General features: G+C 43.9%; 1 protein-coding gene and 1 pseudogene across 1 annotated transcript in view; both read left to right on the plus strand.

Annotated features, from left to right (window-relative positions):
- The first annotated feature begins 11,336 nt into the window (after window positions 1–11,336).
- On the plus strand, window positions 11,337–11,745 carry LOC110306439 (annotated as a pseudogene).
- A 2,912-nt stretch (window positions 11,746–14,657) lies between these two features.
- Snapc1 (small nuclear RNA activating complex polypeptide 1) overlaps window positions 14,658–22,243 on the plus strand; it is a 25,273-nt gene continuing 17,687 nt past the window's right edge. Inside the window, exons 1-5 of the mRNA XM_021179464.2 lie at window positions 14,658–14,893; window positions 18,015–18,174; window positions 18,345–18,485; window positions 19,746–19,850; window positions 20,101–20,259. Of these exons, the coding sequence (XP_021035123.1) occupies window positions 14,709–14,893; window positions 18,015–18,174; window positions 18,345–18,485; window positions 19,746–19,850; window positions 20,101–20,259 (750 nt within the window). The 5' untranslated portion in view covers window positions 14,658–14,708. The remainder of the gene's footprint in view (window positions 14,894–18,014; window positions 18,175–18,344; window positions 18,486–19,745; window positions 19,851–20,100; window positions 20,260–22,243) is intronic.

Raw genomic sequence — 22,243 nt, forward strand, 5'->3', positions numbered from 1 at the left:
GTGGATTTGATCCAAGGCGCTGCTCAGACACCCGATCTCCGCTTACTATGTAATTTCCTTTATTCGGTCTTGGCCGCATTCCGGAACGCAGAGAAAGGCAGGTGCCTGAGAGCGGTAGAGCGAGCCTGACCGTCTCTGGCCCGCGGACAGCCCAGTACTCTGCTCCGGGCGCGGTGCTACCTGCTGCGGGTGGAAACGCAGCCGGAGCCGGGCTGGCCCCGCCCCGGTACGTGCCTGGGCTCAGCGCCCAGCTGCGGCCAGCCTGTGTGCGGGGCGCAGGACCGCCCGCGGCTCCCGCCTACGTGTTCCAGTGCATGTGCGAGGCTGGCGGGGCTTGGCCGCGCCTCGGTCCCCACGCGGCCTGCAGGGACCTAGTTCCTGGTACGCTTTCTGATGGAGCCTGGGATGTCCCGAGCAAAAGCTGTCAGCTGCTTTTTGTGGGACAGAAATTCCCCAGGTCTCTGAACACGTTGGATCTTTGCTACTTTAAATAAATCTTTATCTAATGTAGAAAAGAAAAAAAACAAAAAACAAAACAAAAAAAAAAAAAAAAAAACGAGGAACTCCAGAGGAGTCGAGGGTGACTGTCCCAATCTCAGCCCTCCAGAAGCTGAGGCGGGAGTATTCCTGGAGTTCAAGGCAAACCTGAGTTATCGATGGAGGTGGTGTCTCAAAAAAAAAAAAAAAAAAAAAGAGAGAGAGAATAAGGAAATAATTTAGTTGCTTAAACAGCCCCTTAAAGCTTATTTTGGATAAGTGGTTTTGTGATATGTCTAATTAAGTATATGAGAATTTTAGCCGCCCCAGGTGGTGAGTTTTGTTAGGTTGAATGTTATTTGGTTTGGGTGAACGCTCATCATTGACAATCGTTTGGAAGAAGATAATATTTTTGGACAAACAGAAATGAGTTTATAGAATATGGAAGCGCTCGGGGCCTTAAATTTAATCTCTGGTAATCTTACCAGAGTTACAGTTGCAATTGGCTGTGAAGTGCAAAGCCAAAATTTGCTAAAAACAAGAAGTTCTTTCAGCATAGCCATTACTCCTGATCTTTATGTCTTCGTAGGAAGTAAGGATCCATTTTTAAAACTAAGTGGTCAAGGTGTAATTAGTTTTGACTAGTGGAAAACTAATCTGTAGTATGTGTTTGACTACAGAGGTGCCAACTAAAGAGTGCCTTTGGTCCTATAGAAAAGGCTAGTAGGTATCATATATGTGTCATAGTAAAGGCTTGCTAAGCAATTTTGTTGTTGTTAAAAGCATGAGGACCCTTTAAGGTGACCTCAGGGAAGACAGAAATGTTCTGTGGAGCAGAAGGGACAAGAGGGGTTCCTTTCCTCTCTCCAGAAGACTGGATGTCTAGCAATTTAGCATAATGAGAAACACCTTTAAATCTATACGTGAAAGACAACTAAAGGAAGCTTAAAATTTTAAACGTGTGACTATGGTAGAGGATCATAGTTTTGCCAGAGTTAGACTAATAACCTATCAGAACCCCATTGATCAGTGTTACAACTCCAAGCTTTCGAAACACAACGGTAGCAGAGCGAGGGGAAGAAATCTGAAGCGTCTTCAGTCTTTTGTATGCCTTAAACGGCTTTCTTATAACCTTTAGGCTTTCACTTGCATTTACCAACCTTAAAATGCATTCTTAGCCCCTAAAATACTTTATTAGATCTTCATAGCTTAACCTCTTCTAGGCCTTGCATAAACTTTATGCTTTTTTTTTTACCCAATTATTTACCATGAATGAGACACAAGTGGTTGATCATTGAGAGCAGTACTGTAAAGTGAGTTTCTTCAGGTAAAGGCATAGCAAAAACATTACGTCTGAAACCTGTTTATCTTTAACATGAGCCTGAGAGCAAGGCAAACGTGTGTGGCTTTTCTAACAAGAGACCTGGTGTTAAAACTAGCTAATGAATTGACAATGAACCAACCATGTTCAAATTGACTAATGAGCAACAACAACAAAAACAAATTGTTCTCTGACTTGCACATGTGCACCGTGACATCCATACATCCACAGTCATGCACACATGCCGTATACACACACAAGCATAGACACATGCTACTACTATCAATAATAATAATGAGAATGAAAGCCGGGCGTGGTGGCGCACACCTTTAATCCCAGCACTCGGGAGGCAGAGGCAGGCGGATTTCTGAGTTCGAGGCCAGCCTGGTCTACAAAGTGAGTTCCAGGACAGCCAGGGCTACACAGAGAAACCCTGTCTCGAAAAACCAAAAATAATAATAATAATAATAATAATGAGAATGACAACGCCAAACTGACCGGTAAACTTAGGTTCTCCTGTCTTTCAAATGTCTCTTCCTCCATCCCTCTCTCAGTGAACAGCCCCACTTATTCAGAGAAACCAGAGCCCCAGATGTCTCTCACCACCAGTGTCTTTTTCCCATCACATCCAGTTGGATCCTGTTCTTTTTCTCGAAGGTTTTATCATGGAAACTAGATGTGGGCTGCCCAGCAAGGTCCTGATTATTCCTGAACTGAAACCATCCCCAGAGAACTGACCCCCAAGAGCCGTTGTTTGTTCTGTTTGTTCTGCTTGTCTGCGATGCCTGAGACAGCTAGATGTCTCGTTCCAGAGGCACTCAGTACCAGCTCAACAGCTACCAGCCCTCACTTGCTTGGCCGGGCATTGGGTTATCTTGTTCTCTATTTATTTCACCAGCTTCTCTCGTTGGGCATGGTACTAACCTCTCTCATTAATGCTCTATCTCCTCTATATCCATCCGGAACGTGCCCTTCTCTCTCTGCAGAACTCTTCCCATCTCAGACTCCTTGATAATGTCTCTTCTTCAGAACTCAGTTCCATGGACTGAGTTCCGAGACTCCTAGATGTTCACTTATGCATTGTGCTTAACTCTTTCATCATACACTAAAATTGTCCCGTCTGCTTGTAGGGATTTGTTCTGCTCTAGATGATAAGCAAGTCCAGGATAAGGACAACGCCTTTAAACGGATCCCCAGCAGCTAGCAACGGAAAAGCTTCCATGGATTCGTTCCCAGTTTAAACCATCCCATTTAATTTTTTTTTTTTTTGGTTTGATTTTCATTTCTGTTTGTTTTGGATTTTTGAGAGGGGGAACGTGAAACTGAGTGAGTTGAGAAGTGGGGAGGCTCTGGGGCGAGCTGGAGAGGAAAAGACATGATCAAAATACACTGTATGAAATTTTTAAAAATAAAAATAAGTAAACAACTTTTAAGTAGTCCTTTGAAGTCTCTTGAAATCGCCCAAAGTGAAATAGTTATTAAAGAAAATTTGCTGAACCTCAGCTAAAAGCATCTTCAGTATCTCTGCAACCTAGCACAACAGAGACTCACTTCTGTAAGTGGGGTCAAGAGGCCCACACTCCCTCATCCTCAGAGCCCAATAGACAACTAGGCGTTTCTCTGGGAGGGACAGGCTCTCAGTCAAACTCATTACCTATAGACATACTATAACATACTCTATGGTATATGGTATGGAACAAAGTGAGTTCCAGGACAGCCAGGGCTACACAGAGAAACCCTATCTCGAAAAACCAAAAAAAAAAAAAATAATAATAATAATAATAATAATGAGAATGACAACGTCATTACCTATAAACATACCATAGAGTATGTTGAGAAGCTACAAAGAGACATGTATTCTCCACTGCAGAGAGGCCCCAGATCACCAGGACACAGAAACGATTCCATCCAAATCTAGCGTGGTGAACAAAACAGAGTGAGGCTTAACAGGCACATGAGTGACGTCACCACAACCCAGACCTCCAGCGTGGGGCGGAACTCAAGAAAGCTCATGCTCAGAGCTCCAAGTCCAACCTGCAGTCAGCTACTCTGAAGAGTCTCTTCTCTCTGTCGCCACCTATTGTTGCTTATTTATCCCGGTGGAGGAGTCTGGGAACCGTGTAACTTTGGGAGCCTCTGCGCGTTCTGTGAGACTGTAGACTTTTTTTTTTTTTTTTTTTTTTTTTTTTTCTTTTCGGCTTCCTGGGACTTATGATCCCTTCTCTATTCATTTCTGGGGCAGGGTAGAGATTCCAGTTTGGAGGAAATGGCTACATAATGAGAAACTAAATTCAAATTAAGTGTGCCTAAAAGATAAGAGAAATTAGCTACCCTTCATTTCTCTCTATCTAGCGCGTATAGGCTAGGAGTTCAATGTCTCAGCAAGCAAGCTTAGGATAACAGAACCACGGTCCCTCTCGGAGTCACACCCATAAAGCCGAAGAGTCTCTCTGAGGGGAGGCTGCCGCCTCCACCCCCAGCTGTAAAGCATCATCTCAGAGAGTCTGCCTGCCCAGGCAGAGGCATCCCTAAGAACTGAACTCTGACATTGTCTCTGTAGGAACTGACTTGATTTGAAACAGGTAAAAACTAAAGATGTTCTTGCAAATAGGGCGTGCTTGGGTGGCAATCAGTAAGGAGGGGCTGGTAGCTCTCTAGGAGCAACAGGCTATGCAGCAGGTGAGCTAGTTTACCAGAGCGCCAGGGAAGAGACAGCCTCCGGGTCACAGCCAAGACTGAACTCAAAAAAGTCCCTCCTTAGACTTCCTAAATTCAACTGGATTAGACTGTGGATCACCTTATGCCCCAGGGTATATTAGCTACCATTTTGAGGAGGCTAACATCTGGTGGTGATACCACAGCAGGACAGACCAGGAAAACAGATAAAGAGCGCAGAAAACCACTGTTCTGGAGTGAGTCAAGGCAACTGCTGCATAGCTGGCTCAGTCCTTGAGTGCACTGTGTCGGAGACACGGACATGTTTGTATCTTTCCACAGCGCCAGAATTTATTAAGTAACAATAAGTTCACAAGCTACATTCAGTTTGTTGTCTGTCATTAGTAAAAGTCACCCGTTTCCCTTGATAGACGATGATCAGCAAACACAGGTTCCTTTACTCTAATCTTTGTTAGTATTAACTCTCAGGTCACACATCCCTCTGAATGTGTGTGTGTGTGTGTGTGTGTGTGTGTGTGTGTGTGTGTAGGTAGTGGTAGTAGTAGTAGCAGCAGCAGTCTCAGAATGGCTACAAAAGGGTTAAAGACACCACAGCAAAGTTTAAAGAAGTCTACTGCATATAGGCAGAGACGGAAAGCAGATAGGCAAAGTCTATGTGTGGGCACAGGAGGATTGTAGGGTGAGAAGTCAGAGCCGAATCTCAGGGTTGAGTTGAACTGTTGAAGCAAGGAAGTCACAGGGTAGAGACTGAGTGGACAATCCGAGGAGGCCATGGCAGCAGTGGTGACTGACTGAGCTGAGCTGAGGTCCCTGGGACAGTAAGGAGTCCTTTGTCAGTCCCCAGATGCACAAACTGGTAGCCAGGAGAGTGGTTGGCAGAGCTCCACAGTGTTAGGTGTCTTCTCTTTTGGGGGTGCAGATGAGGGTGTTCCACCTTTCCTAGGTCCCCGGGTTTCATTTTCCTCCTATACTCATGTGATCCCAATGAACTCTGATGATTTTTTTTTTTTTTTTTAGGGTTGTTCTCTTAGAAGTACGTGATCAGTCTGTGCCTCATGATACTCCTGGACAGATGGTGTTGTTTATATCATGTTCAAAATGAAGTCAAATGCTGATTGTAAAATGCGGTCACCTAGTACCAGGCATCCTCGCAAAGGAAGTACTGTGTATTTGCCATGGGGTATCTTGGACAGGGCACAGGCTGATCTAGCAGGCACAATGAAAGGGAAATGAATGTTTCTAAAAATAGTCTTACCAAGTAGCTAACTAAACAAGTAAAAGCAGTGAGCCATGGGGAACATGTGAAGGACTTCAGCCATGTGTAAGAATGAAAAAACTGCTATAACAAATTCCCTGAAAGAGTCAACTTTAAACAAAATAATTATGAGATATGAAAAGAAACAGGAAAATTTGACACATAGCCAGAAAAAAACAATAAAGAAAAGTTACATGGTCAGAGGACCCATATGGCCAACTGGACAAACATTTAAAGCAGCCATTCAAAATACATTCAGAGAATCAAAGGAAAACACCCTTAAGAGTACAAGGAGTGTATGAACATAGCGTCACATCTAACCCAGGATACAGAGAAGTAGTGTATTCTGCTTCTGTGATAAAATAGCTTGGTGATTAAAAAAAAAAAAAGTTAGTTCTTGTGCAGTGTACCCCTTAAATCCTACCACTTGAGAAGCAGAGGACTCTCTATGAGTTTGTGGCCACCTGGTCTACACAGCCAATTCTAGCCAATTCAGGGCTGAATAGCGAGATCTTGTCTCAAAAAAGAACAAAACAGAAAAAAGAAGGAAGAGAAGAACGGGTTTAATTTAGCTTCCAGTTCTAGGGTGATATAATACCTTACTAGAGAAGTCAAGGCAGCAGCATGGGGCCAGGCTGATAGTCAGGAACCAGACTTCACACACACACACACACACCACTACACTCAGGAAGCAGAGAGTCGGAAGTCCGGCCAGCCTTTGCAACTTCAGAGCCAGCACACAGTGGCATGCTTCCCCCAGTGAAGCTCTCTACCTCTCAAAGGTTCAATATCTTTCCAAACAGTGTTTCCATCTGGAGACTGAGTGTTCAGAAAAGTGAGCCTACGGTGGACACGATTTTTAATTAAAATTACTTTAAGGAGCTAAATAAAAATCCTAGCGCTGAAGAGCAAAATAACTGAAATGAAGAGGCCAGTCGATGTTTCATACCAAGCCCCTTTACAGACACACACTCAAGGTTCTACATTTAAATTTAACATTAGTAATGTTTTGAGTCACCACCCCACCGCAACTCATGTTTTATAACCTTGGTCATCAGTGCAGTACTAAAAGATGGAGACATGGTTGGTCTATGATGGCTGTCTTCATCATCCAGTTTTAGTCACTGATGGATTCATTAATCCACAGGCTTTAGGGAGTTTTCAGAGGCATGGCCTTGTTGTTCTCAGGGTGAGGGAGTGGGGGTGGGGTGGAGTTATACTGTCCTGTGTCCTCTCCTTGTGTTCTTACTACCATTATATATGAGCAGCTTGCTGAGGTCACAACCTCCCACCTGGAGATTCTACCTCACTACAGCCTAGACACAGAAGAGCCAAGTCGTCACAGACTGAAGTCCCGAGGCAAGCTATGTTCTTCCTTTTAAGATTCCAAAAACAGGCTAGAGGACACAATAATTTCTAGAAGCTTTTCGACCTGTCCACTACCTACACCACACCCCTGCCTGCAGGAGCTGAGGACCAGAACCCAGGGCTTGTCAGGCAAGTATTTTACCACTGAAACTAAAGTCCCTTTAGGGGCATTTTTAAAACACGAGTTAAGCACCAAATAACCACTGCTCTTCCAGGAGACCTGGGTACAATTCCCAGCACCCATGTGGCAGCTCACAACTGTCTGTACCTCCAGTTCCAGGGGTCTGACATCCTCACACAGACACACATGTATGGAGGCAAAAAACAATGTATATAAAATAAAAAATAAATAAAACAAAAAAGAATGTTCATGTTAGTTGGGCATGGTAGTTTCTCTCTCCAATCCTAGCACATAGGAGGCTGAAGCAGGACGATTGAGAGGAGAGAGGGTTGCAACAAGAGCTGGGCGAGCCTGGGCTACAGTGTGTGATCTTGTCTAAAAAACAAACAAACAAACAAACAACAAACAAAATGAAAAAAATTGAAAAACTCTGTTAGTGATAAGTCTTTATTATCTTAGGCACCTTTTAATTTTTACTTTTTCTCCAAATAAGCTAAGCTGTTTGGGGTGCAATCTATGCGACTCTTTGATACATGTCTCATGCCTGTCTTGAGTGGAAACTCACCTGAGTCACTCCCCTTGTTGCTTGGCTGCTGTGCCCACTGGAACCTTCACAGACATCTTCCCGAATCCACACTCCAGTCTTGGGCATCTCTACAGCCCCAGCTGCTGGGGCCATGGCTTCCACCTCAGCCTTGACTGTTCTAGACAGCTTGCATCTGCTTTGGAAGACTTCACCAGGCCGAGGCAGGCCTTGAGGAACCCTACAGGTCTGGTTAGCTTGGATTATTCTCTTAGACTAGAAGGGAAAGAATTTGCCTCTGCACCCCAAGAGAAAGCCATGATTGGTACAGTGTGAGGCTTGTGCGTGGCTTTTATGTAAGGCTTTTATTAAATTTTATTTCCTTTTATTCATTTATTTATCTGCCTCTCTTTGTCTTGCAGTCTCTGTTTCTGTCTTTCTGCACATGCCTGAGTGTATGTGCATGCATGCATGCATGCGTGTATGCATGTGTCCATGCACCAGGCTGTATATGCAGAAGTCAGAAGACAACTTATAAGATTTTTGTTGTTTTGTTTTCTTCCATCTTGTGGGTCCCAGGAATTGAACTTGGGTCATCAGTTTTAGCAGCGGGTGCTTTTACTCACTGAGCCATCTCACTGGCTCTTATGTAAACCTCATGATTGATGTTTAAACAAGGTTTTGATTGGTGGAACCAGATGCTTTGCTGCTATTGATGCTAATTAGAATCCTGCTCTTTTACATTCTGCCCACGCCCTTCTGGCTCTATCGCTAGGCTGCTTGCTTGGCTTTAATTTTTTAAAATCAGATTTATTTATTTTGTGTATATGCAAATATGCACATGCCACAGTAGCTATTTGGAGGCCAGAGAACAACTTTCAAGAGTCAGTGCATTCCTTCTTCCAACTAGGTCCTGTGGATTAAACTCAGGCTTAGTGGTAAATACCCTTTCCTGCAGAGCCCTCTCCCTCCTCCTCCCCTCCCCTTTCTCCTCTCCCTCTCTGGCTCCCTCTCTCTCTTCTCTTCCCTCTCCCTCCCCCGTCTCCCTTCTCCCTTCCCTTTCTCCCCTTCTTTCTTCCTCTCTACTGTTTGATTCAGTGAGGAGGTCAGGTCTGCTCCTTTGTGTTGCTCCTAAGAATTGCAACCGGAGGCTGACTGTGCTGACAGGCTACAGTGATAACAGCAATAGCATCAAGAAGGGGACTGAAGGGACCCAGAGAACAACCCTAGGGAAGAAACTGTGGTGAGCAGAGGCACCCAAAATGGTGAAGGACCATGGAAGGAGAGAAGGCAAGAGAAGCTGGCCAAGACTACAGAAGGTGGAAGGTCTTGAAGACCAAAAGTGGAAGATGGTATGCTCTGAGAGAGTTCCAGATTCCTTCTAAGTCGTCAGAACAGAGGACCCAGCATTCAGAGATCTGCAAGGGGTTACTACTGGCTCCAGTGGCCAGGCCTGAGAATTATAACAGCAGCCACTGTTAGAGGCCAAGAGTGTGAACTCCTAAGACACAGGGACTGAAGGCTTAGCTGACACTAAGTGCTGCTAATATGGGTGGCTGTCGAGAGATGGGAGTATGCCAGCAATGGCGTGACAGACTCAGGTAACAAAGGCCCAAAGCAGGAAACTTCTTCCTGAGCACTTGGAACCGTAAGTCTCCAGCTTCTGAGGCTCACAGCCATAAGTGACCACTGAGCTACCTCTCAGTCCCCAAACTTAGTGTCCATGAGCCGAAGTAGCAAGCTTTCTGTATCAATCCATCAACCTCTGGGACTCAGGGGTCTGGAGTGTCAAACCCTACTCATAACTTCTGTCCAACTCCAGCAAAAAGACTCAAGCTAACTTATTGGTAATAAATTACGTCAAGTAGTTTGTAATGGTGATGAAAGGCTGACGAAGAAGTGAAATGAAGCAGGCGTCCTGGCACACACCTTTAATCCCAGCACTCGGGAGGCAGAGGCAAGTGGATTTCTGAGTTTGAGGCCAGCCTGGTCTACAAAGTGAGTTCCAGGACAGCCAGGGCTATAGAGAGAAACTAAAAAAAAAAAAAAAACACCCAAAAAACCAAAAAAAAAAAAAAAAAAAAAAAAAAAAAAAAAGAAAAAAGAAGAAGAAGTGAAATGAGAGATTTAGAACATTGTGCATTAGAACATTGTGCATTGTTGTGGGATGTCTACCAGAAAAGACACAGACTCAAGCCAATAGAAAGTCTTTATTAGCAGGTTGGCAACTACACTGGGCCTTTTAGAGGGTAAGCTTTTAATTCCAACAAACAAACAAACAAACAAACAAACAAACAAGCAATCAAACCCACATCCTGGGTGAACACACCTCAGTTAGCAAGCAGAGTTAGCCAGAAGCAGAGCTGCAGAAGACAAGGTTAGTGCATTTAGAGACATTCACAGAGCCATGGACTTCACCGGATTAGGCCTTTGTTCTTCTTTTGGCAGGTGGACTTGGTTCCAAGGCCTGAATGGTTTTTCCATTATGTTGTCAGTTATGCTAAGGTCTGGGGGCCTGTTACAGCATGACTGTCCTTTGAACCAAGCAAACTCTATCTTGGGAGTTCAGTTATGCCCACTTATGGTACACAACGTTGCTCCCCTTGAACAAGGCCTCTGGAGGGGCTAGAGTATATAGTCTGGGGAATACTAGGGAATGGTGGGGGCTTGTTTCTGCTGGCTAAAGGCTTTTCAGCTATGACCTTTGTGAGTAGGCATACCCACACCCCTGTAAGTAACCCCTTAACTATTAAAGGAAGCCCAATGAAGTCATTGATTTATTTATACATTGGTCCCCAGTGTAAACTTTGGTAGAATCATGCCTCAATTTGTCATTGGGATTTCAGGTTGAGGTAAATTTTGTTTATATTTCCTACAGGGAAGTAATTTCAGCAACAAAAGAAATATATGAAGAGCTAGGCACGGTGGTGCATGCTTTTAATATCAGCACTAGGGAGGCAGACCGAGGAGGTACCCTCTGTGAGTTTGAGGCCAGCCTGACCTGAATAGCAAGTTTCAAGCCAGCTGGAGCTACACACACACACACACGGACTGATTTTCATCACGATATGATGCAGGCAACGTAGGCTCTTACTAGAACCTCCTTGTGTTGTTAAGCTCACCACTGAAACAAAATGCCTGCGATAATGAGCTTCAAAGGGAGTAAAGGATAAACAGCTACTGTGATAGGAAACTGCAAGGGAGAATGGGAGGGTTGAAGTGGGGATGGGGTCAGGAGGAGAGGAGGGATAGGGGAGGGGTAATCCAAATTGTATATAAGTGTTATATATATATAAACACATATATGAAAATGCAAAAAATAAATCAAGAAAATTATTTTTAAGTAAGGAGATGGTGGTGGTATATTAGTTAGCCCAATTTGATCTCCCCACAGTATTTAAAAATATCAAAATAATCCTGGGTTATATAATCCAGAATAGGGAGAATTATTGCCAATTAAAGCTAAAATTTGCCCTGCACAGTAGTGACCACATGCAATCCCAGGACCAGGGAGGCTGAGGCAGGAACATCTCAAGTTCTAAGCTAGCACGAGCTATCTAGGAGCTTCCAGGTAAGGATCTCTCTTGAAATGGATATGTGGATGAATGTACGAATGAATAAATACGTAATACTAATTAGAAAAAGAAAAACTGGCCACTCCTGTTCCAGCCACCGTCAGCCACAGTCGCAGCTGGACCTTGCTCCTCAACTTGGCAAAAATGCCTACAGAGATGGAGAGATGCATTGAGTCCCTGATTGCTGTTTTCCAAAAGTCCAGCGGGAAGGATGGAAACAGCTCTCAACTCTCCCAAACTAAATTCCTTTCCTTCATGGCTGCCTTCACAAACAACCAGAAGGACCCCGGTGTCCTTGACCGCATGATGAAGAAGCTGGACCTCAACTGTGATGGGCAGCTAGATTTCCAAGACTTTCTCAACCTCATTGGCGGCTTAGCTATAGCGTGCCATGATTCCTTCCCCCGAACTTCCCAGAAGCGAATCTAATCCTCTCCCTTCCCTTCCAACCACCAAGTCATCACCTCCCCTGACCCCATCCACACCTGCACTGAGCCCAGCACACCTATAACAACATGTATCCCACGCCTGCTGGCGAAAATAAAACAATGCCATTTAAAAAGAAAAAGAAAAACTGGGTCAGTAAGACAATTTAGTCAGTGAAACTCTTGCAGAGGGGTAACTGAGATTTGAGTTAGAAATCCCAGGATCCCTGTACAGAAGGCGAGAAGTGACTGCCTGAAAGTGTGCTTTAGTATCCACATACATGCCATGGCCACCACACACCCCTAAAAATAATGCCAAAACAACAACAACAACAACATGTTATGGTCTAACACTCACCCCCATAATAGCTGTAGCCATTTTGTTCCATGCCTGCCAGCTATGTTGCTATAACATGCCTGCCAGTCATTGACACATAGAAGTGACTGGGCTTAAAGCAACGACATCCTGACCACATACCCTGTTTTGTTCTGTATGAATGTTCTGATTGAGGCTTGCTAATCTTAAGAAATTCTACAAAACTTTATGTAGGACCCATCAAATCAAAGGTCAATCTGAACTGTTATGTCTAAAATATCTTGAGTCAGAGCTGAGCAGTTGGCAGCCCTTCCTGCACCTATGTATGAGCTCGTGGTGGTCTTTGTGGCTGACACTGAAGAATGCTACTAATAAGCCCAAAGTTAAGACTATAGCATGCATTCCCTGTTATCTCAATGCTCTGAAGTTTCCCTGTTCACCACCCTGCTTACTGTACTCAGGACCAAAGAGCTTTGCCTAGGAAGCCAACTGCTCGCCTCCTTGCCCTTTAAACGTCTGAAGCTGTTTTTTCCTATAAAATGTCTTATCCTGAGAGCAGTCTAATACTACAGTTAAGCTTCCGAGTCCTTTTTGCTGTCCCGAACATTCAGTATGAAGATGTCTGTTCAATAAACTATTCTTGCTTAAGATCAGTGTTTGTATGGTTTGGGTGGTGATTCTTGAATCCCAACACACACACACACACACACACACATACACACACCCACCCCTAAGAGCTCCATCATTTGCGTTCCTCCCAAGGCAATAGGGTTAACTAACAATCAACTGAAGCCCAAATAAACTAACTCTCTCTCTCTCTCTCTCTCTCTCCCCAAGGTTTCTCAATGTAACCAGCCCTGGCTATCCTGGACTCAGTTTAGGTTGGCCTTGAACTCACAGAGATCCACCTGTCTCTGCCTCCTGAGTGCTGGGATTAAAGGTGTGCACCACCACCATAACCAGCTAACATTTTCTTTTTTTAAAGTAAATTGTCTTAAGGATTTTTGTCACAGGAAGTAAGCTTTAAAGTTGATATGAAAATTCAAATTTGATTAAGTCTTCTGTATTTTGTCCTTACAAAGTAGGTGGAGATGTGATTGTAGTGGCTTTGTTTATGATAGCAAAATCTGGAATTTAAATAAACTCCAAGAGGGAACTGTGGGCAAATTGTGTATTAATTCAATAAAGTATTAGTGTTAATTCAACAGAGTATTAAGCAACAGTGAAAATAGGAACTATGGCTGCAAATAGCAGCACAGATACATCTTGAATGTTTAAAAATAATTTGAAGAATATGAGTTGTAGATTGCAATTCTATTTTCATAAAATTAAAAATCAACTACAGCTAGGCGTGGTGGCAAACGCCTTTAATTCCAGCACTCGGGAGGCAGAGGAAGGCGGATTACTGAGTTCGAGGCCAGCTTGGTCTACAAAGTGAGTTCCAGGACAGCCAGGGCTATACAGAGAAACCCTGTCTTGAAAAAACAAACAAACAAAAAAACCCACTAAAACCCACTACAACTAAAATATATGTATACACACCGGTCGTCAACTTCTGGCCTCCACATGGGCCAGGAGGTGTGTTCATGAAAACACACACACACACACACACCATTACAAACAATAAAATAAGTGCATCCATACAAGCACACCCCAGAATACCTTTTCTAAAGATTAGTATGCCTTTAAAACAGAAATACAGTTCAAATACAGAATGCCAACCTGTAACAAGCCCCTGGGAGAAGCTAAAAAGTGGGATTTCTAGAGAGCTACTTTAGCCAAACAACAGTGTATCAGGCAGGTGCTCCTGTCACACGACTGTGCTAGATTGTCAGAGGCAACAAGGGTAGGAAGCAGCAACTGCTGCCCGGAGTGGTTGCATATTACTTGGAGAGCCACAAATTAATCACTCAAGTAAGCATAGACTGTAGGGGATCTTGGCAATGAGGAAGAACCAAGGGAGTTCCTTTCCTAAGAAGTTCTCTTTAGATCATCTTCCCACATGGAGGAAGGTTGCTACTGTAGAGTCACTTTAAAGAAGACTGGCAGGCTAAATGTAGTTTACATAAGTCAGGAGGCAATGAAGACCTCAAATCCTTTTCGGGGCTGTTAGTTGAGGCAGAGGCAGGCGGATTTCTGAGTTTGAGGCCAGCCTGGTCTACAGAATGCGTTTCAGGACAACCAGGGCTATACAGAGAAACCCTTTCTCGAAGAAAAAAACAAAAGAAACCGAGTCTTCATGTCCTATTGACTAATAGTTAGCAGGCACTACTATTGTTTTATTTACTTACCTATCTAATTTGAAGGTCTTCTTTATGTATGTATTTATTTAGAGGTTCTCTCTATGTAGACCTGAAACTCGCTGAATACAGCGGGCAGGCTTGCAGATTACAGAAATCCTCCTGCCTCTGCCTCTCAAGCACTGAAATTAAAGGCGCGGACCACGCCATGTTCGGCTTCCTAGACTAAAATCACCATGCACTCACGCACGCGCAAGAAGCGCCGCAGGCGCCAGGAAAGACCCGGATGAAGGCGGGCCTTGAGATCCCGGATAGTACGTCACGGAGTGCGCGTACGTGACGTGACGTGCCTGGGGCGGTGCTACAGGGCCTTCTGGGCGTCGGGGAAGCCGGGTACCGGAGTGAGTGAGCATGGGGACTCCTGCGGGCTCCGGGACCCGTTCCACGGGCGCTGGAACTGTTGAAGGCGTGGGGATCCCTCCGGGTCTGCAGACTGACTACGAGACGCTGCTCAGCCGCTTCCAAGAGATGGACAGCGTGCGCTTCGAAGACTTCACGGAGCTCTGGCGCAGCATGAAGTTCGCGACTATCTTCTGGTGGGTGTGCCTCGTCCTCCTACCCCTGTCTCCCCCGTGGGGAACGCAGCCTGCATCCCCGACCTCCGCCTTGGCGGTTTCCGTGGGTCGCCCTTGCACTCTGCTGGCTCGGCCCTCTGCATCTCCACCGCCTCCATCCGAGCCCAAACCTCTTCCAATCTTCTATGCCCTGAATGAATCCGCGGTTAGAAACAAAGTATTCCCACCGACACAGGGTCCTCTACGAACGAATTCATTTAGCATGCAACAACTGATGTTGCAAGTGTAGGTTTGAATCTCTGTGTATCGCCTTTAGGTGGATAAAGCCCAGATTCAACCCAGTAGCCGCCTTTGCCTCTGTCCCCAGCCTCATTTCCAGTGCCCACACCTTGCACTCACTCTCTTGGCTCGAGTTGCTTTTGGCACTCCACTGGCGTTTCCTAGCCTGAGAATTTTCCATCTCCTTTTGTTTGTCCACTTCGTCAGTCATTTTTGAACCCAAATGACAGTTCTTTAGGGAATTCTTTTGGCCTTCGGGACTAAGTGAGAGGCTCGAGTTCTGTCTACCCCCAGCACGAAGTGTTTATCTCATCGTCTAGAGTATATTTCATAATTAGAGACGCAGTCTTGGATAACGGTGAAGAGTGGAGATGATGGGTCTTGGGCATCAGGATTTGAATACAGCTCTCCAGTCCCCCTCCCCCAGATCTGAGACAACCCTTTTTGTCTGTAAGATAGATCATGATAGTGTGGGAATTAAATGAATCAATATATTAGGTGGTTCGACGTGTGAAATTAATGTTCAGAGTTATTACTACCCTTTGATTTCTCCCTTAGACTGAACTTTGTGAGAACAGCCATGTGATTAATGTGGTATTCCTTATTGTTATTTGTTTTTGAGACTTGCCCTCATTGTGTGTAGCTTTGGCTGGCCTGAAACTTGCCATTATACCAGACTGGCCTTGAGATTTGCCTGCCTCTTCCTTCTAATGTCAGGCATTCACCACCTTGCCCACGTTTGAATACGGTGTTTGTATTACCTACCACACCATATAAATTCTTGAAAAGGGTAAATGATTGAATGAAATCTTACTAGATCTTTTGTTGAATAAAATAGAACTTTTTATACTATTGATTTAGACTATTATGTAGTTTGTAAGTTATTACAAATTAAGTTGTAAATTATTACAGGTGATGAAATTAACCTGCTCTGGGGCAGCATTCCTCTAAGCCCAGAATGTGGGGAGAATCAAGGCCAGGAGTACGAGGCCATCCTAGCTTCAAAGAGAATTCTGCAGGAGACACTGTCTCAAAACCCAAAATAACAACAAAAATTATCTATTGTACAACTGATGTTTTATGTAGCTAACTGTAATGGATTCATTATCTAATATACTTAACTTAGAGCTCTGAAAAGCAGGTATAAGTGTTCCATGTATTAGAGATTAGAAAATTGAAGTTTATAGCCGGGCGTGGTGGCGCACCCCTTTAATCCCAGCACTTGGGAGGCAGAGGCAGGCAGATTTCTGAGTTCGAGGCCAGCCTGGTCTACAAAGTGAGTTCCAGGACAGCCAGGGCTACACAGAGAAACCCTGTCTCAAAAAAAAAAAAAAAGAAAAGAAAATTGAGACTTAGAGGAAGTTAATTTTATCAAGTGTGGTGTCAGAGGCTTATAATTAGAGCGATCAAGAGGCAGGAGAATTGCAAGTTTGAGGTCAGCCTGGGCTGGAAGATGAGACCCTATCTTTAAAAAGAATCTAAATCTATTATGTCTTCCTGTTTCCTTTTAAAACTTAGTTTAAATTTATTTATTATTATTATTATTATTATTTTTGAGACAGGGTTTTACTATACAGTCCTGGCTGGCCTGGAAAGTACCATGCAGATGGGATTAAAGGTGCCCATCACCTTGCACAGCCTGTTGTCTTGTCTTTTCTGTTTCTAAAGTCTTTCACTGTACTAAAGAGGTTGGGGTAACTTTCCCTCCTTACCCCTCTCCCTTTTTCCTGATAGGATCTTTCTGTGAAGCCCAGAGTTTCCTAGAATTGAGTATTCTAGGCTGGTCTCAAACTCACAGAGATTCCCCTGCCTCTGCCTGCTGAGAGCTGGGATTAAAGGCGTATACCACTGCACCCCAGTTGGATTTTCTTTAGGAGTCATTTTGGTCTCCACACTACCTACCGTAGGTCTTTTGTGTTCTTTTACTGTATTTATTATTTTTATTGTTTCCTCCTCCATTTGTAATGAGATGTATATTTTATTACTATTAACTGAGGTGCTTAGGTGTTTACCATTTTGTTTTGCTGTTATTAATATGAAAACCACAGCATATTTATAATTATATGATGTATTTTGAGGCATTTTAGCTAAGGTTGTATTTGAAGGTTGACTTTGTGACAGTCCGTACCTCTTGTCTCCAGAGTGCTGGGATTACAGTCTGGGCCAACACCCCCAACTTCCTGTTTTGTTTTGAGACTAGATCTCTTGTAGCCCAGGCTGGCCTTGATCTCAGTATGTAACCAAGGATAACCTTAAACCTTTTGATCTTTCTATCTCTATTTTCCAATTGCTAGGGTCTCTGGAGTGTGCTGTTGTGTCTGGCTTTAAAAAATGGAGAACATTTTTAATCTGCCAATTTAAGGCCTGTCACAGAACGCTCGGATGGTATGCTCAAAGTCGCTTTCATTGTTTCATCGCTCAGACTTGCTTTTGTGCTCTGATGAACGGGAAGATGGGTTAGGTAGTATTAACTCTCTCTGACTTTCACTTAAGGTTACCATGGACAGAAAATGATGAAAATCCTGGAGACTATTGGGGGAAATGTATAGTATAGATTAAAATACACAGAGTGTTTGAGTCTGTAAGAGCATGGTTATTTCAGTATTAAATGTTTTAAATACTCAATATGAGTTTGAAGCTTTTTCTATAGTCATCAGTTTGGCAGCAAGGCTGGTGTTTTGGTGGCAGTGTCATTGTTTGTTACCTGACAGTGTGTGGTGTCGAGGACAGTAGAAAATAAGTTCTTTTTGTTTGAGTCACAAGAGGGTCGGGTGTGGGTTCTTCCTCTAGTTCCTAGGGGCTGTTTACAGAAGCATATGCCATATTTATATAACAGTGGAAATATTTCCTCTTTGTTTTGCAGTGGCAAAATGAGGAATTTAAAAAAGAACATGTTTACAAAGGAAGCTTTAGCTTTGGCGTGGCGCTACTTTTTGCCTCCCCACACATTCCAGATCAGAGTTGGCGCTTTGTATCTTCTATACGGGTTGTACAACACACAGCTGTGCCAGCCGAAACAAAAGGTGAGGCCTGGTGATTACTGTCCCTTGGTAGAAACTTGAACCAGGCACTATTTTTGTTTTTTATTTTGTTTAAATAATAAAGGACTTAAGTGGAAATGCCAGTGTTTAGGCTGACGTTTGTGGGAAAGGATCCAGCGTATTCACTGAGTGACTTTCTCCCCCTGCTGTAGATCCGAGTTGCCTTGAAGGACTGGGATGAAGTTATTAGGTTTCAGCAAGACTTGATGAATGCACAGCATTTCGACGCAGCTTTTGTTTTCAGGAAGCTTCGGCTGGACAGAGCCTTCCACTTCACAGCGATGCCCAAGCTGGTATGTTGCCTAAAAACATCATTTTTTCTCTTCTCTTTTGCATTTTTTCAAGACAGGGTTTCTTTGTGTAACCCTGGTTGTGCTGGAACTCACTATGTAGACCAGGCTGGCTTTGATCTGCCTGCCTCTGCCTCCTGCATGCTGGGAATAAAGGTGTGGGCCACCACCTGGCTTTAAAAAAATAGTTACTTTCAAAACAAGCAGTTACAATTCATTGTCTACAGTCTGCTTTGTTCTCCTGAAAATGGGAAGTCTGTTAGTGGTGTTCAAAACTCTAGCCTTGCAATAAGAAGAATATTTTCTGATTGTCTTATTTTCCCTGCAGACAGAGGTGAGCCTCTTCTCTTGAGTGTAGGGTATTTGTGGACGACACTGAAGCTAATTACTGTGAGCAGGGAAAGATCCGACATCTGTATCTGCTTTCTAAAATCTCTTTCCAGAGCTGAGGGGTCAGCCCAGAGCCACATGCTTTGAGGCTGTTCCTCAGCCACTGGGCTGCCTCTTTCAGCCTCATGCCTTTCTCCATTTGGATGTCAAGAGGGCCTACTTGAAGAATAACAAATTTAAATCTTAGTTGATTAAAAAATGAACTTCTGGGCTGGTGAGATGGCTCAGTGGGTAAGAGCACCCGACCGCTCTTCCGAAGGTCCAGAGTTCAAATCCCAGCAACCACATGGTGGCTCACAACCATCCGTAATGAGATCTCGTGCCCTCTTCTGGAGTGTCTGAAGACAGCTACANTGTACTTACATATAATAAATAAATAAATCTTAAAAAAAAAAATGAACTTCTAATAAATCTCATCATTTCTTCAGTTTTGTAACAATTGAGATTAGAAGAACAGATATTCTCCTTCTGGCAAATCATGAGACCTTTGGAAGCTGGGCAGACCCTGTAGCATTCAGTGTGGCATCTCCCAGACTCCAAAAATGGCTAGTTAAGAAGTGTACTGTGTGTTCTTCTACTGATATAAATTTATTCCAGGCTTATATTTATTTAAGTTCTTTAGCTCATTTAACATTTTTGAAAAACTGTTACTGTTGTGCATGTTTGTGCATTTGACAATGTATGTAGGTGATACATGCGTGTACATGCATGTGCACAGTAGGACCACTGTGGTGTCTATTCTCTCCTTTCACCTTGATGGGGATTCGTGGGAATCTACTCAGGTGACCAGGCTTGCCCAGCAAGTGCCTTTGCCCACAGAGCCGTCTCTCCAGCCCAGGATGTTCATTTTAAAAGGTGTTTCTTTGTATTTAGCTTTCATGTAGAATGAAGAAAAAAGTTCAACAAACTGAAGTGACACAGAAATTTAAGGACCCGAATGATCGTGTAATGAAACTTATCACTTCTGAGGTATTAGAGGTGAGTTTGTTCTTATACTCTCGAAGTTGGGGAAAGTGGCTTTGTTGACAGTTAATGTGTTGCGGTTATGACTTCATTAATTAGGTATTGAGAGCTCCTATTATGATTTTAGCATATATCCTGCAACTTGTAGCCACTGTCCTTTAGGATAAAACAAAACAATCATTAAAACAAACAAACGAACGAACAAAAAACAAAAACAAAAAAACCTACATCTCATAAGAAATAAAAAATCCTCTTTTCCTTATAGGAAATGCTGAATGTTCACGATCATTATCAAAATATGAAGCATGCTATTTCAGCAGACAAGGCCATGCCAGACAGAGCTCTCAGTCTGGTAAAGGAGGACTTTTTTGAGAACATTAAGAACATAGTTTTGGAGCATCAGGAGTGGCACAAAGAACGGAAGGTAAGCTCTTGCTTGTTGCTGTCTCCCCCCACGCCTCCTGTGTTATAGGCAGATGTTTAAATCTGTCAGTACTGTAGAGAGGCCACATTGCTGTGGAGTCAAGATTTTAGAGGGCGTTACCTTTCTTGTTAGGGCCTTGTTTCTTACTAGGCCTGTGACATGACATTATTCAGTTTTACAAATGGGCCTGAGGGAGAATAAAAGTTGTTGAATTGTTTTTAGTTTAAACCCAGAATATAGATTAATTTTGTTTGGTACAGAATTAATTCTATCGTTGTAAAACTTGGGATTCATTACCAACTTGTAAATATTAGTGGGCTGCATCTAAAATTTTAGAAAACTACTTTTTCTTATGAACCTGAGGGTCTGGCTCCACCTACCCCACTTATTGTTTAGTAGGGGACACTGCACCCAGGGGAGGCTCATGTGTCTCCAGCATTGTCTTTCTTGTGTGGCTTAGCCTTGTGTCTTAGTTAGGATTTCATTGCTGTGAAAAGACGTTATGACCAAGGCAACTCTAATAAAGGGGCTGGCTTACAGTTTGAGAGGTTCAGTCCATTTATCATTATTGTGGGAAGCATGGCAACATTCAAACAGATATGGTGCTGGAGAGCTGAGAGTTCTACATCTTTTTTTTTTTTTTTGGTTTTTCGAGACAGGGTTTCTCTGTGTAGCCCTGGCTGTCCTGGAACTCACTTTGTAGACCAGGCTGGCCTCCAACTCAGAAATTTGCCTGCTTCTGCCTCCTGAGTGCTGGGATTAAAGGTGTGTGCCACCATGCCTGGCTGAGAGTTCTACATCTTGATCCAAAAGCAGCCAGGAGGAGCCTCTTCTGCAGGCAGCCAGAAGGAAGCGTTCTTCTGCACTGGGCGGAGTTTGAGCAGGAGACCTCAAAGTCTGCCTACCCAGTGACCCACTTCCTCCAACAAGGCCACACCTCCTAATATTGTCACTTCCCATGGGCCAAGCACATTCACCACCATACCACGGATTTTATTTTTTTAAAGGAACTTTCTATTTAGTCTTGAACTCAGTAAGTAGTCCAGGCTAGCCTTGAACTCCACAGAGATCCCTCCCACCCCCAGTGCAGGGATTAAAGTTGTGCATCAGCATATCCAGCCATTTTTTTTTTTTTCTTTTTTGGTTTTTCGAGACAGGGTTTCTCTGTGTAGCCCTGGCTGTCCTGGAACTCACGTTGTAGACCAGGCTGGCCTCGAACTCAGAAATCTGCCTGCCTCTGCCTCCAGAGTGCTGGGATTAAAGGCGTGCGCCACCACGCCCAAGCCAGCCATTCTTTTAATGCCACAGGAGGTGTATGGAACTCATTAGTTAGGGCAGTTCAGGTGATTTAACAGTGATTTCTAGAACTATTGAAACTTTTTGGTCTAAGAAATGTTTTTACCTTAACTGGGTGCTTAAGGAATTGGTTCTCCCCTTCTAGGATGTGGGTGGGGCCCAGGGATTGAACTCGGGTCTTCAGGTTGGCAGTGCATGGATGCCCTGACCCACTAAGTTCTCTTTCCAGCGCGAACCGTTGTAATCTTAATGTTAGGCAGTGTGCTGCTTAGTTTCCTGAGCTCCAGCAAAGCTGGAGTCATTTGAAAAGAGAAAACCTCAATTGTGTTAAATGCCTCCATTACATTGGCCTGTAGGCAACTCTGTGGGACATTTTCTTGATTATTGATCGGTGTGGGAGGGCCCCGCCCTCTGTAGTAGTGCTGCCCTGGCAGTGGTCCTGGGTGGTTCAAAGACATAGTCTGAGCAAGTCATGGGGAGTGAGCCAGTAAGCATCCCTCCATGGTCTCTGCTCAGTTCTTGTCTCTAGCTGCCTCCTTTCACGATAGACTGGAAGCTGTGAGCTGAGATAGACTGGAAACTGTGAGCTGAGGTAGACTGGAAGCTGTGAGCTGAGATAGACTGGAAGCTGTGAGCTGAGATAGACTGGAAGCTGTGAGCTGAGATAGACTGGAAGCTGTGAGCTGAG

This window comes from Mus caroli, chromosome 12 (assembly GCF_900094665.2).
Source record: "Mus caroli chromosome 12, CAROLI_EIJ_v1.1, whole genome shotgun sequence".
Classification (NCBI taxonomy): domain Eukaryota; kingdom Metazoa; phylum Chordata; class Mammalia; order Rodentia; family Muridae; genus Mus; species Mus caroli.